Source organism: Populus euphratica, unplaced genomic scaffold, assembly GCF_000495115.2.
Source record: "Populus euphratica unplaced genomic scaffold, PopEup_1.0 scaffold20.1, whole genome shotgun sequence".
Classification (NCBI taxonomy): domain Eukaryota; kingdom Viridiplantae; phylum Streptophyta; class Magnoliopsida; order Malpighiales; family Salicaceae; genus Populus; species Populus euphratica.
Genome location: NW_011499854.1, coordinates 1410891 through 1423299, shown reverse-complemented (window position 1 = coordinate 1423299; position 12409 = coordinate 1410891). Strand labels below are relative to the sequence as shown.

At 33.5% G+C, this 12409-nt stretch overlaps 1 protein-coding gene across 2 annotated transcripts; it reads left to right on the top strand.

Annotated features, from left to right (window-relative positions):
* Positions 1-3351: 3351 nt before the first annotated feature.
* On the top strand, positions 3352-5950 carry LOC105122568 (60S ribosomal protein L7-3-like). 2 transcript variants are annotated; one of them, XM_011021769.1, is made up of 7 exons: positions 3352-3456; positions 3958-4143; positions 4266-4363; positions 4444-4501; positions 5129-5208; positions 5293-5395; positions 5485-5950. In XM_011021769.1, exons 2-7 carry the CDS (start codon positions 3964-3966, stop codon positions 5698-5700), a joined length of 735 nt encoding a protein of 244 aa, XP_011020071.1. In that variant the 5' UTR covers positions 3352-3456; positions 3958-3963; the 3' UTR covers positions 5701-5950. The 2 variants fall into 2 exon arrangements, with proteins under 2 accessions (XP_011020071.1, XP_011020073.1); XM_011021771.1 differs by having other exon boundaries at positions 3423-3456; positions 3857-4143.
* The last annotated feature ends 6459 nt before the right edge of the window (positions 5951-12409 follow it).

The window sequence follows — 12409 nt, the reverse complement described above, 5'->3', positions numbered from 1 at the left end:
TTTTCTTTGTTATTTCAATTATAAGGCATTTAAAAAATATGTAAAAAATCTGAAGGCTTATTTTTTTAAAAAAAATAAGGCACTAACAACACAATGTAAAGAAAGCAAAAAATGCTATATTTTTTTCTCATTTTAAGTTTTGATCCTTAAATTTTTAATTTCTTACAAGTAATAAAATGAAATATTGTTTTGTAAAATTAAGAATTAATCCAATTTCAAGATTTTTTTTGAAGATAGTGATAACCTTATAAAAAATAAATAAAAAATATTATGAAATTCATTTTCTAGAAAAAGGATAAAAAACTTTGATGACCAAAGATAAAAAAAATATGGACTAATAAAATCAAAATTATTGTTTTAATCTATAATGAATTGTGTCTTGATGAACAGTAATTAGAGGTTTATATTTACATGATATGAGAAAAGAAAATATCAATTTTAAGTATATAATTTTGAATTTTAAATATGAAGAAAATATAATTATTAAAAAAGAAAAATTTAAAAAGGGGGGTTTCACTGTAATATTTCTCATAAAGCATTATTTACTAGAATACTATTTTTTAAAAATATTAGATTTGTTTTTTCATGGATCATCATCCCACTTTCATAACAAGAATTATTAAAGCTAAAATTATTTTTTAAGCATGATAATGATTTTTTTTAAACATGAAATCTAAATTATTAATATTTTATCTTTAATTCTTTATTATTCTTCACTTGGCCCATTTAGGATATTTGCAATAAATCTAGTAAAATTCTAATAACACCATTTTGTTTATACACACTTTCAAACAAGGTTAGTGAACCAAGAAAATAGACTACAGTTTCTCTCATCAACGATCAAATGACTTAAACTCTAAATTAGGAGTAAAATAAAGCACATAGTATAGTATAAAAAAAAAAACTAAAAATGAGACAAGGAAGAGGTTTAAAATCTAAAATAATAGTTTAGAAAACTCCTCCTTCAATCCTTTTTTAATAATGAATTTTGAAATTAAAACTAATTAAGAATTAATTATGATAAATACCATCATAAATCCCCTCAATTATCAATTTTAATTACCTATCATAAAATAAAAATTAAACCTGAAAAATTTGGTTTTAAAAGTTGAAAAAATTGACTAAATTATGAAAAAAATTGGAGAAACTAATGAGACTTAATTCATGGGTTGGGCAAGATAATGACCTGGAATACATAATTTTTCAGGGACCATACGCAAGCTTAAAATTAATTGGTAAAACATAATTTTTTGTAGCTAAAAAAATTATTTTATGGTAAATCCAAACTTTTAAGATTTGAGAAGTTAGAAGTTTAAATTCTCAGCCTAGTTTGCTTAGGATCTCTCCCTCTAAAAGTTTATATCCTATTTGGATCAAATTTTAACTTCTTGCATTTTCATTAAGGGTGTTAAAAAAAATGATCAACTGGGAAAATAAAAAATCAAAGAAAAATTAATTGAAAAAACTGAATCATTATGAAAAACCGATTAAACTGATTTTTAAAACTATAATTTTTAATACGTCTGGTCAGTTTTGATTTTAGTTATAAAATCGACAAATTGACCAGACCAACGAAAAAATCATAAAAACTCGCTATCAGCCAAGGAGTGTAAATAGTTAATTAACCTAACCCTACTTAACATAACCCCACTCTCCCCTACCCTCACAAACTCCCATTCTCTCATAAAAAGCCGTCGTTTGTGCAAAAAGTGTAGTGTGAACTGTGTAAACCACCTCTCCACCTTAAAAATTATTCTTTTTTCCTTTTTAAGTTTTCAACTACTATGCACAAATAGCATGATCCTCCGTTCTGGCTTCTCTTCTCTGTTCACTTTTGTGCAAGCCGTTGTGATCGACAATCTTCTTTCATTTTTGTAAGCTACAATAAAAGGAGTGGTCTCCTTCATTAAAGCAAAGATGACAAGATGGGGATGAAGCCAACAAAATAGGCAATGGTTATATTTAAAGGCAGTGGTTATATTTATGCCCTTTGTATTTCGGTGGCTAGCTATTGAGATGACTTTCAAACCATTCCTTGACAAAGCTCGTTCCATCATGGACAAGTCTGATCCTGCTCGAGATCCTGATAATGATGATGATTCTGTTGATCATAAGAAGAAGGTTCCCTCTCTGAATTTGACGTTCTTTTCTTTTATGAGAACCTAACAGTTGCATGACGACGACGACTATGATTTTTGAATACTAGTTATTTAGTTAAATTTATATATATAAAAAAGACTTGGGGTAGAAATTAGAGATCATTACTCAATGGTGTTAGTAGTAGTCTTATAGGGAAGTACTAGGGATTTAAATGAGTTTCTAGTTCTACCATGTTAAAGTTTTTTACCTCTTCTTGCAATCAATCAACAGTAAGATTTAGGGGTTTGCTTTTCTTTTTTTTCTCTCTCTTTTTTTTTTTCTATAGCTTGTTATTTTACAAGTATGATTTAGGAGAGGTCTCCTTCATTGATGGTATGGTTAGATTTGTTTTTATTTTATAGAAAAAAATTAAATTTAATCTAACGAAACCAATTTGGTTTGAACCAAAATTTGATTCGATTTGAATTTTCAAAATTTTAAGTTACTCAATTTAGTTGATTTTTGTGGTTCAAACTGAACCGAACTGAACCATGAAACTAGAAAAGTTTATTTCTTTTCTCAATGGGGTAAATGTTTGTAAAGGTTTTGAGTTTCTTTAAAATATATCAATTAAGAGTTCTATGATATCAATTTTTGATTTACTAATAATTTATTTTAATTATCTTGATATTTTATATTAAAAAGTTTATGTTGGAGAATATTTTTTAACAAAATTTTTATCTAAAAAGTGAATATATGTCACTTTTAATTTGATTTCAAATATCCATTAACCTTATTTTAAAACATATTTTTTCAACAAATACTACAACATTTTCGTTTTTTTAAAGAAATTACCACATCATTTTTTCTTATTAAATTCACAATTTTTGTACATCAGATTATCTGTATTTAAACATTAATAATATAAAATTTCTTAAAACTTTGCAAATAAATGCAACCGTGGGAAAAAAAAACATTTTCTTGACTCAATAATTTAATAGCCCATTGATGGAAAAATATAAATGCCTTAATTTTAATAAAATAATTTTACATGGATTATTATACATATTTTTCATGTTACCTTAATTTTAAATAGATTATTGATTTTAAACAAATAGTTTTTTATTTGCTCTTAAATAATAATGTTGTTGAAAAAGCTAGAAAAAGAACAAAATGAAAATATACTTAGATTAATGTTGGGCTACTCCAACTTAGGGCCACATGATCTCAAGGGTTGCAACTTACCCAACAAGGCCCATACAAAAATCGACCTTGCTAAGAAACCCTAATCCTTCTTACACATATACATTGCTTCAGAGCCGCGAAGCAATCTCTTCTCTCTTTGCAGATCGCAGTCGCTACCAGCAAGCCAAACAAGTAAATCTTTCAATCTATCCTCACTCTTCCTCCTCAGAGCTTTCTATCATATCTCTTTTGCTGTTAGTCGTTTTGTTTAAGAAATTCTGTAATCACTTCTGTTGGATTTTGAAGCTAAAAATTCTAGAAACCTTTCTTCTCATTTGCTAAAACAAACCTCAAGAATCTACCTTTTTGCTGTCATTTTAAAAGGGTTTCTTTGTCTTTAATTTTGAAATAATGTGCTATTGATACTAGTGTTGAACATTTGTCTTAGTTAATCAATTTTGAAGCTATTCTGTTGGGTTTAGAAGCTTAAAAAGCTAGAAAATTTTCTTCTTTTCTTGCTGTAATTTTAGATGGTCTGCGCAGTTTTAGATTTAGATGTAACAGCTATTTGTGGTTTCTGCTTGAAATGCAGAAATTGATATATTGCTCCCATCTAGTTTGGGGTAATGCTTTGTTTTTAGAGCGGTAGCATATTGATAGTCGGTTGATTTTCGGTGATTATTTCGTGTATAGAGAGAGATGGGTGGGGAAGAAGTTAAGGTAGCGGTACCAGAGTCTGTGTTGAAAAAGCAGAAAAGGAATGAGGAATGGGCTTTGGCTAAGAAGGAAGAGAAGCTAGCTCTAAAGAAGAAAAATGCTGAAAATCGCAAGTTGATTTATAGCAGGGCTAAGCAGTATGCCCAGAAATATGATGAGGAGGTAGTATAACACATCATATGATCATTCGTGTGTTGATTTATTAATGAAATTTGTGATGTTTTGGTAGTAATATGAATCCTGACTGTTTAAAATGTGTATTTTTTTTTTTGTGTCTTGATCAGCAAAAGGAGCTTATTAGGCTGAAGCGTGAAGCAAGACTCAAGGGAGGGTTCTATGTCAATCCAGAAGCTAAGCTGTTGTTTATCATCAGGATCCGTGGGTATGACTGTTGTATAAACTTTAACTTGTAGTTCTCATTTTGATGGCACATTTGTTTAATGTGGATTTTATGACTTTCAGTATCAATGCTATGCACCCAAAGACAAGATCCATCCTGCAGCTTCTGCGTTTGAGACAGGTGATGCTTCATTTCTATTCCAGTAAATTCCTTGATTCCATAATACAGCTCGTAGATAATTCTTGTCAATATTTATTTTCATTAAAGTGAAATGCTAAGTGTTGGCATTTTTGTAGTGGATGGTATCTTAAACCTGAGGCTGATAGGTTGAGCCGCTGATTTTCACTCCGTGTTTTTGGTTTCTTCAAAATATTTACTAAGCAAATTAATGAAAACATCAACTAGAATATGTGTCTATTCACAACTTTCTTTTAGCTTCTGCAATTATGCTAACTCAGTTTGTTTAGGAATATTTGTTTGTTTCATACAGTTTGCAGTTTGATGTGTTTTTTGATAGGCGGTGGTGTGTTCTAACTTCTCCACAATTAAGATCTTAGTTTAGGAAGTTCAAGGACATTGATAATGAGGTCATTTATAATTATGTGAAAATGTGTGTTCTAACTTCAGGTTGCAGTTGTTTGCCATGAGCAACTTTTCACTGTTTTAATTTGTGCATCTTCTTTTTTCCTGGAGATTAAATGGCTTAGGTACTACTGCCATCATCTCATGAGAAACTGTTTCTTTTTTGTGAGAAATTGACGTGGAGTCATGTTTGATTAATCAAATTGCCTGGTGTTCTGTTTGCAGATATTTAACGGAGTATTCCTGAAAGTAAACAAAGCAACTGTGAATATGCTTCACAGGGTTGAGCCTTATGTGACTTTTGGGTATGTTTTCATAATGATTCTAAACAGTTTACTTCCTGTTCTTCTTACTGTGCTAAATTTCATGACTGATGTAAATGGATCTAGGTATCCCAATTTAAAGAGTGTTAAAGAATTGATTTACAAGAGGGGCTATGGGAAACTGAACCAACAGCGAATTCCGTTGACTGATAATTCAATCGTTGAACAGGTCTGTAGTTTGAACACTGTTTTGAGTTATCAATGGCGTTGCCAGTGACTGTTTATGTAATTAGTGAGCATGTTTCCTTTTTACTGCAGGGATTGGGCAAGCACGGAATAATCTGCATGGAAGATCTCATACATGAAATCATAACTGTTGGACCACATTTCAAGGAGGCAAACAACTTCCTGTGGCCTTTCCAGCTCAAGGCACCTCTCGGAGGTTTGAAGAAAAAGAGAAACCATTATGTTGAAGGAGGTGATGCTGGAAACCGTGAAGATTACATCAATGAGTTGATCAGGAGGATGAACTAGGTTTTGATGACATTGTTCAAGTTTTGATGTGGTCGTATTTTTGTCAATCAAAAGTTATTAGACATTGGTCAAGTTTAATGATAGAACTACTCCAGTTGACAGGGTGGTGGTCATTTGACCATGAGTTATGTTTAATCTACCACTCGTTTTTCAATAGAAGTTTTGTTAGCTTGTTACTGAATTTTTGCTTTATTAAGCACCAGTTTTATACAAAATCCCAGAGGCAATGCTTTATCTCTCCTTCCATCCATCATACTGTGCAATATAAACCATTGACCTGATCGTAGTTTGCTGCATGTCTCTGTGATAACACGAATAACTACTGAAATCAGCGCGGTGCCACCATTTTGTACGAAATTTAGGCAATTGTGCCTCCTGAAGGGAATATATTCAGCAGCAACCTGGTAACAAATTTAATCCGAATTCCCAGGACCCAATTTGATATGGGATAGCAGGTTTGGAGTACTAGTATCAGGGATTGTCTAATGTAATTTCTACAATGTGCATGTATTATGAGCAAGCACCATGGCAGCAGCAAATGCTAACGGGTAAAGTTTGAAAATCTATATTATTATTAACTTTAAAGTCCAAAAGATTAATTAAGGTATAAGCTAATTCAGATATCTACATTAATTAAAAAAAAAAAACTGATGTAGGAGCATGATTTTCAACAGGACTGGATGGTTTTGAGAAACACAAGGGACACCACTACTATAAGACATGATATAATATCAAGTTTACAAAATACAAAGCATGGAAGGAACTGTCAAAAGCAAAAAAGGATTTCAATGTACGAAGGAGCACAATACCTTCTAAATTTACCTACTTCTGTGCTGTTTCTTCGCATGAAGTGATCAAGAACACTCCAAGTCCTGTTCTTCAGATTATAAGAAAGGACACTACCCTGGTGTCCCAACATCACCAGTGCCACACCTTCCTCTTGCTCTACACCAGCAACGCTAAGAATGGAACGCCCACATGTAACTCCTATTCTACCACGATTGACGCGGTACTTGATTACCCACCCTTCTGAGTACTGATCCCTCTCCAATTCAAGAACATGAACAACTGAATCAATAACTATGTCAACCTCAACAAGAAGCAAGCAGCCACTGCATTCCACAAAATATCTAAACCTTTCCATGCTTGCTGATCTTGGGGTATGGCCTTCCGCACAATGTTCTCAAGCATTCTTTACCAATGTCAAAATAGAGACGTGTCTTCATTGGACATAGCCAGTGAAAGGAACCATTCCAAAACACACCACAATCAAAATCAGTAGTGATTGATGCACTAAAAGGATCACCTGAAAACACCCAAGTGCCTGTCTCAGAGGAATATATCCCTATTAGACAAAGTGTGTGGAACAAATACAAGATTTTGATAATAACGATCATTGTCAAATGATCTCCAAAAACAAATGACTTTGAAATGAAATGATTTTGAAGGATCAAAAGCAAAACTAACACCAACAATACTACATTTTCTGCTGACAGGCACCATACTAAGTAAGGGAAACTGGCTGAGTTTCCTGGTTGTAGGGTTGCAGATGAAGTAACTAGCAGAAGAGTCATTCAACTGTGTGCTAGAGCTGCAAAGTAACAAACCATTGCAGGACTGGATAATTTTAACAACTGGGGTGTTTAAGGAGGCAAGAGAAGGAAACCCTAGATGATTATCATCATAATGATCAAAACCATTGTTTCTGAGAGAAATATAAAATAACCCTGGAAAGAAGAAGCCTGAAGGTACAGTATTTGTGTTTCTTTGGCTGTGGTTGTGACGGATTGAGTGCTTGATGTGAGCAAAGGCCAGGGTTTGCAAACAAACTTGAATTTGACTAGAGATGTCACTGGTAGACGTAGCAACATTTCTATCAATACATCTTCATGCCATGCAATTTTCTCTGCTGGTGTGATATTCTCTGTCGAATGTTTACCGCCAATTAGAACTTGTCTTTGCATGTCTAGTACAGTTAATTGACATATTCAAGACATGTCCTGATGACGCAATAAAGATGAAAAGATAAAGGGAAGGGGCTGAGAAAGAGATGTAAAGGAAGTGAAAAACAAGTATACAAGATCAAAGCCGGTTTTAGGACAGCAAGTTATCGTGAAAAACTTAAGTGGTTTTTTAAAATATTTTTATATTATTTTTTTATATATATCTAACAAATGAAATTTCATGAATTTTTTGTTAAATAAGGATAATTTTCATTTCATAAAATATAATTGAAAAATAAAATTAATTAGTCTTCAAGATTTTTTTTGTTATGTAAGTATCTTGAGTTATTGCCAAGTTGTTCATATGTTTAGGCCGGCTCTGTACACAATATTGGTGTGATACTTTGACAGATGGCTTTCAGATTTCATGCAGAGTGGAATTGAGCTTGTAAGCTGCCAAAACCTGATTTGGATGTATAATTCAGGCTGGCTTTTCTAGTTTTCTTTTGTTAGAGATACAAATTCCTTTTAAAAGAAAGTGATACTATTAAGTTTAGAGCTTAGTGACACTAATTTTCTAATTGTTAAAGTTGAATTTAAGTAAAGAGATAAATTTTTATGAATATTTCTCAATCATGAGATGGCATTGGTGTGTGTGTGTGTGTGTGTAACTTTGATTCGTAGAAGCTCATAGAAAATACCACATATCAAGGGTGATTTAGAGCTAGTTAAGATCATTTTATTACATTGACATTCACTAAATATAGAAGCCATACGTGTATTGTTCTGCTTCTTTGCATGTAAAAGCAGCCACGCGTAAAAGCACTGCAACCCCACATTTCTTGCACCTGTATTTTAACTAAAAATAAGGCCAAAGAAAGGAGAAAAAAGTAGCAGAAGGAAAACTAGAGGCAGTGTAAGAGTATGGAGACAAAGAAAGAGAGAAAAGAGCAATTAGAGAAGGAAGTGACAGAAGAGAAGAAAGGTTCATCTACAAAGGGTGTTGATGATGCAATGGCAAAGATTGTGATTCGTGAATCAATAATTAGTAATAGCAGTGATGCAGGTGGTCCTAAAGAAAACAAGCAGGTTGATGTTCAAGATCCTGATGATGTTCTTGCCTTCTCCAGATCAGTTCACAAGATTGACTCTTCACTTGAGTGAAACTTGAAGGCAACGGAGATGATCAGAAAAGAAGTAATTATATGTATTATTCAGTAATTCCTGATATGAATCAACAATGGTTATAATGATCTTTAGTTAATTAGAGATCAATGTCAGTTGTTGATATGTATGATTTTACTGCTATGCTTTTATTTTATGCTTGTCATTTAATTTCCTTGTTTTTTCTCAATTTTTTGAACTTCTTTTCCTGTTTTGCCAAAAACAACCGCAATTTTAGGCCTGCTCGTCCATAAAAGAGTAAATTATGATACCATAACGAATTGTCGATTGTGTGTTATGTCTTTTACGAAAAAATTCCTTCAGTTCGAGGTTTCGGATTCGATTTCCAGCCCTACTGATATATTTGTTTACCTCTATATATTAACGATGATCTTCATTAAATTGGAGGAACTAGCAAATACTGAAAGCATAATAATGATCTTCATTAAATTTGTTTACCTACTGATATATTTGTTTACCTCTATATATTAACGATGATCTTCATTAAATTGGAGGAACTAGCAAATACTGAAAGCATTATTCAGTGATCATGACATGTTTATGGATGAAGGCACAGGGGCAGAAATGGAGCCCTTGGAAGGAACGATAGCAGCTACCTTAATAATCATGGCACAAGCTAGCTTTTGAGCTTTCTTATTCACCTCAAGTTTCAGGCACCAGAAACTTGCAGATCAATCAATGGATACCGACTACTGTCACACATGATCCACTCTCGACATGCACTGTTAGTATTAAAAAAAAAAATATGAAGATAATCTATGCATATTTTTGCTCTTGATTTTCTTGATACGTCCATGGTTTCTGAGATGGCTCAAAAGTTGGTCCACGTACTTGTCTTGACGATCTTTGACACCAATCTCAAGGATTCAGCTGCGTACTGAACCCCTCGTAAAATATCCATTCTCCTCGTTTCTTGGTAATGAATACCTTTTTTCTTCTCTTCCAAAACCCTTCCGTTTACCCCTTGGTCAGCGAAGACTGGCGAGAGTACTTTAAGAGCTCTGGCATGTTGAAGTGCCTCAACTACAAAACTCCATCCAGAAGGAGTCAGGAATCCACCTACCGAATCATGAGCTAATTAAGATATTGAGCTGAGCATATCAACTAGTCCAAACCAAACCCTTTTGGTTCTCGATCTCCTCGAACCCTTCTGGCAGCTCGATCAACTCAGAATCAGCCAAGCCTCGACTCTTCCTTAGCACCCTAAAGAATGGTAGCCCAGATAATTCTAGCGCAAGAGCTATCTCATTCAGCTCAACTTGACTTGGTTTTGATTCACTGCCAAACGCAATATAAATTACAGAACCTGTCGTCTGCTTGTCTGGCCAATCTTTCATCAATCTCCATGTTTCATTCCTCTCTCCTGTATCATAATGAGGAGTGGCAAGGACACCAAGTGAAATAACCGGTTTTCCATGAATTTCTTCTACTTGTGTTTGCTTTTCCTACTTTGTAAAGGTTGAATTTAGAAGTTGTCAAGCCTATTAGAGATGAGAATATATTAGAAATATATTTTAGATTAATTAAAACTACAAATTAATTAAGGTTTTTTGTTTGAGAATCCTATTATGTCAAAACTTTTTTTTCTTGTTATTTTTTATTATTTGTGTTTCCGTCCATTCAAGTTAAGAAAATGAACAAACTTTCTTATCAAGCTAGCTCTTGAAATTAAAAATGAAATAAAGTTGGTGGACGGATGAATCTCATTTTCTAGCGAGGTTAAGATTATGATTGTATTTTTATGTATTAAAACTGTTTTCAAAAAATTTAATTTTTTTATTTTTATTTTAAATTAATATTTTTTAATGTTTTCATATCATTTTAATAATATTAAAAATAAAATTTTAAAAATAAAAAAAATATTATTTTAATATATTTTCCAACTTCAACCAAAATACCAAATTACCAACTCCCATTTACCCAACATTTTATTCCAAGATATACAGAAAACACAAGAATGACGTGGGGGAATCGATGATGCAAGGTGTTCAATTTTTTCAAGAAACAACATACGGTTTTGTGGGAGAAATACTATGAACAGTATAATATTTGGCATATGATAGGAAAACGCCATACAAATCAGTGTGGATTCAGCAACAAAATATGTTTTTCCCTTGCGAGTCGAAATCTGTAGATCGGTACCAGATAACCTGGGCAGCTCCCAAACAGAATTAGTTCCTATACATTATCCTCCCTACATTTTTTAGATTCTCAAATGTTGAGTGTACGCAATCTAGCTAGCTGCTTACCACACAATTGTGTCCAGCAGCAAGAATCAAATATGGATATCAATGGCGCCCAGACCAAATATATTTCTTATGGTTTATGTACAGCAAACAACTTGCAACGAATTAGAGCTCAATTTGTTTCAAATGAGCCCGAAGCTCAGAAACGACAAACGATACTTGATTTAGTATAATTACTATATAAAAGCAGACGCAGCTAAGTTTTTCAAAAAAGTCAGATGCTGGCATCATTTTATTGACTCGTTTTTTGGTCTATTTGAACACAGCAAGAACTTAAAAACAGTTCTCCAGATTTTCTTTATCAAATCTAAGAAAAAGGGTCCGCAAATGCAACAATTTTATATCCAAATGGAATCAGCACTACTTGCTATTTCCATATAAAGTCCAAATAGGAGGCCAAACCGGCCCCTCATCACATTGGAAGCAATCGATGCATGGGGCTTGACAAGGCAAGAAGTAGGACTATTGCAGAGGATACAGAACCCGTGTGTAAAATTTATTGATCATCTTCTGTCTTTTGCAAGGGGAACACATGCAGACACTTGTTTGGTGGTGTGGTCCAATCTTCATTGCATTAATTTCCTCTCCAGTACGATTTGTCTTTCTATATATCATCTGCTGCCTTTTCGTACAAGTTATAGTCTCTCTAGTGGCAAAAACAAATTAACCTTTCAAAGGGAACACAAAGATCACAGTGTTTTTTCTCCCTATAAAATTGCAATTTGTGATTTTTCTTTTTTATTTGGTTCAAAGAGAGACTAAATGGACCTCCGGATACACGATGGAACTAGCCCTTCTGATCTATCCCTGAATCCCACCAGTGCCTTCTAGGGTTGAGGGAAAGAAACTTTATATATGTTTTGTCGATATAAATCTAAATTTGTAAATGGTTGGTGCAGACAATCAATCTTCGTTGAACTTCTTAATGCCCTATGGTTCTTCATGGACAGCCATAATATTTGGTTGATGGGAAATCTGGATAGCTCTAATCGCTGCTATGGGAAGAGTTGGCTTTACCAATAAAATTAATATACTCTGATCACATGCAACAAAGGAATATTGCCAGGTTTCCTGTTCTGCAACAAATGTGAGGTTGGAGCAGCCTTCTGCTTTCACTGAGAAGGAAGACGCCAAACCTGAAACAATGCATGTGGTCCAGATTCAACTTCCCTCTTCTCAGTGTAAAGAGAAAGGCTGTTTTATGAATCAGAGACTCGGGGAAGGGGCCGGGGATATGCTCTCCAGCCAATATGTCCCTCTCTCTTCCTTTCTCGGTGAAAAGAGAAAGGCTGTTTTATGAATCAGAGGCTCGGGGGGGGGGGGGGGGGGAGATGT

Excerpts from the sequence above, each read along its gene's own strand:
- LOC105122568 (XM_011021769.1), top strand. The coding sequence starts at position 3,964 with ATGGGTGGGGAAGAAGTTAAGGTAGCGGTACCAGAGTCTGTGTTGAAA. Across the intron at positions 4,502-5,128 it reads AGCTTCTGCGTTTGAGACAG|ATATTTAACGGAGTATTCCT; the intron begins GTGATGCTTCAT and ends TTCTGTTTGCAG. Across the intron at positions 5,396-5,484 it reads ATAATTCAATCGTTGAACAG|GGATTGGGCAAGCACGGAAT; the intron begins GTCTGTAGTTTG and ends TTTTTACTGCAG.